The following is a 3,361-nucleotide window of genomic DNA, read 5'->3' as shown; positions in this document are numbered from 1 at the left end:
TATGGTTTATTGTTAATTGATTGTTATTATGGCTCTGCTCCAGTGATACCTGAAATTAGCCATCTATATTTGATGTCTGTTTGTAACACTGAAAATTTAATTAAAATTTGTTCAAAAAAAAAAGAGAGAGGGGAGGAATATTGTTGAGCTGTGCGGCGCTGCGGCAGGCGGCACTGACGTCAGAGTGCCAGTTAACACCTCATTTGAATATACCAATAATAGAAGATTAAGGCCGAACGGCGCAGTGGATCCGGGCACGGTAAGGATCAAACTGATCAGCGTCCCCCGTACTACCAGCCAGTATCGCTGGTTAGTGCGGGGGGGAGAAAGCTGACAGTTTTCCTTTAAAACCCACAAGGAAACCTACACAACACTCTTAGTAAATCAGGGCCAATGAGTAACTTTTACTGAAAGTGCTCTGCGTTAAAACAAAAACCCCCGAAATTGTAAAATGGCAAAAACTTTTCACAAATAATTTATTTTTTGTCTGCCGTAAATCTTGTGGTAAAATGATTGGTGGACATTACATAGTACAACTGGTGCCCTAAAAATACCCGAAGCCTCCTATGAGTTTTTAGTTGAAAAATGTAAAGTGTTTTGGCTATAAGAAGAGGTAAAAAAAAATAAAAATAAAATAACAACATACGTTAAGATGTCTTTATTAAGTAAATTGATATTCATGATCCGCACTTCTACGTGTTCACAGAGTGGCAGGAGAGACATAAATTTATGGTAACAGGAAGAGACATGCAGAGGAATGTTACTGAGTTCTTCCTCCTTGGGTTCTCTGATCTTCCGCCATCATTACAGGCCATAATATTCTCCTTCTTTCTGTGCTCCTACATTCTGACAATAATCGGTAATGGCCTCATCATATTGTCCGTATCCTTTGAACCAATTCTTAAAACTCCTATGTATTTCTTTCTGAGGAATTTATCTTTCCATGAACTTTGTTTAACTACAGTCACTGTTCCTAAAGTCTTGGAGAACTTCCTTTCAAAGGAACGGACCATCTCATTTGTGGCCTGTGCCTCTCAGATGTTTTTCTTTTTTTGCATTGGAGTATCAGAATGTGTCTTTCTTGGGGTTATGGCCTTTGACCGGTACATGGCCATCTGTCACCCATTGCAGTACACCTTGGTGATGAGCCCTAAGATGTGTCATAAGTTGACTATAGGATCTTGGGTTATTGGATCTTTGGTGTCTTTAGTACAAACAAGTTACATCTTTAGTTTGCCATATTGTGGGTCCAATCGTATTGCCCACTTCTTCTGTGACAATCCTTCACTTCTTAACTTGGCTTGTACCAACACGTTCATCAATGAGCTCCTACTGTTTGTCTCCTGTATGTGTGCAGCTGGGATCCCATTCCTTCTCATCCTCTGCTCATACGTTAAAATCCTGAGCTCCATTCTTCTCATTCATTCCTCAGAAAAGCGGCACAAAGCTCTGTCCACGTGCAGCTCACACTTGATATCTGTCTTCTTATTCTACGGCACCGCCATGTTTACCTATCTACGCTTGGGCACTTATGGGTCTGATGACAACGACAGGATGATATCTCTGTTTTATTGTATTGTGATACCAGCTATAAATCCCCTTATCTATAGTCTGAGGAACAAGGAGATGAAGACCGCCATAAGGAAGCTCATGACCAAGATTCCCAGCAAAATGAATGGAATCAGCTACTGAATCTGGTTTATGTCTTTCTAACTAAGTATCACTATGCCATATTAGTGGTCATTCTGCTCTCTTTTACTTTCTCTTCTTTGTTTTCTCCTTCTTTATCTTCTTAATCTTTTTCCTACTTCCTCCTCCTTCTTCTTCATCTTCTTTTCTACACCGTTCTTACCCTTTCTTCAGTCGACTGATTCCCTAGGATAGAACTATGAAGACCTCACTACAGACAACATTCTGCTAAACCCTACACACAAGTGGTTTTATCATGGAGCATAGTTGGTGAACTCACATATATACTGCATACATATGTACAGGAGGACAACGTGCTATATTATAGGTAATGACCTCCATTTTTGGACTCTTCTTCTCCCCCATGTATCTGATCACTTCTTGGTTTTCTCTCTTATTCGTCACCCTGTGGTTGACAGAAAACAGAAGACACACTTTTCCACAATCCCCACAATTCTGTAACAAGGAGTAGACCAGTGATCTCCAAACTGCATCTCCATATGATGAAAAACTACTAACCCCATGTTGAAGCTTTGCAACATCTGGCGATGTATCCCTAGGCTATTAGTGTAAGTTACTCCACAAACACAACAACCTACATACATTATTACAAAAGACTACAAAATTAATGTGAAAATATAAGCTTTATTAATTCAGAAAACACTAATAGAATTACAATACGTAAACTAGTACAACAACAGCAACTAATGATGGGCCCTCCCATAGCTCCCGGCAGATCGTCACTTTGTTGTATGCATTGCACTTTTGGCTGCATTTAGTTGTTTGCTCTTTCTACTCACTCAGTCTGCTCCCTGCAGATTTGTGCTATTGTACGTCTATATAATTATTATTTGCCTGGTGTCTGTTTACCGCATATTAAGTATGCCATTGCTTTATTGTTTTATTATTTTTTTGATCATTGTACTGGTACATTATCTGGTACTACCACAAGAGCGAGCTTCATCAGTTGATGTTTTGTCCTATTTTATTTACTAGAATTTCTTCAATGTTTTCTGAAAAGCTTTCATCTTCGCATACTATTTTTGGACAGTTATGACAATATTTGTAGGTTGTAGTATATATATATATATATATATATATATATATATATATATATATATATATATATATATTCCCTATAAGATGCAGAGCAAACTGGTCTCTCAGGAGCTAAGTGTGCTTCATAAACAGTCTCTGCTGCTATCAGCTAATGATTCAGATATTATTGCATGAATGATTGCACCACTATTAATTTCACATAATAGATCAGTTTAGACTAATTTATCTGTATGGTAAACCCTTTTATTTTATGTTAGCAATGCCCTTACATAGATCATTAAGTTTTGCTGGTCTGGTTAACTTTCATTCCAAGGAATTGTTGCAGAGAAGGCACCATAAATCTATGTGCAAAGTACTGATGTCTACTAAACATGAAGGTGGAGTCCTTGACCCCGGAGTACACTATGATTTAGATGTTTGGGTGTTGGTATACCCATGAAGTTTGTACAAATAATTTGAAAAAAAAAACAGGGCAAATTTTACGTGAAATAGTTTCTCTAAGCCAGACACATTGCACCCAACCTCAGGGCTCTTCCTCCCACACTTCACAGTAAATCAACATAGCATTGGCTTGCTGTCAATTGCTGACAGCTACAGAGTTGCCAAAGCAGAG

The 3,361-nt window shown here is 38.4% G+C and overlaps 1 protein-coding gene across 1 annotated transcript; it reads left to right on the top strand.

Annotated features, from left to right (window-relative positions):
• Positions 1–747: 747 nt before the first annotated feature.
• Positions 748–1,692, top strand: LOC130285395 (olfactory receptor 10AG1-like). The gene has a single exon (XM_056536755.1). It carries the CDS (start codon positions 748–750, stop codon positions 1,690–1,692), a length of 945 nt encoding a protein of 314 aa, XP_056392730.1.
• The last annotated feature ends 1,669 nt before the right edge of the window (positions 1,693–3,361 follow it).

The sequence above is a fragment of the Hyla sarda genome, chromosome 8 (genome assembly GCF_029499605.1).
Source record: "Hyla sarda isolate aHylSar1 chromosome 8, aHylSar1.hap1, whole genome shotgun sequence".
NCBI lineage: Eukaryota > Metazoa > Chordata > Amphibia > Anura > Hylidae > Hyla > Hyla sarda.
This window is presented reverse-complemented; position numbering and strand designations above follow the sequence as displayed.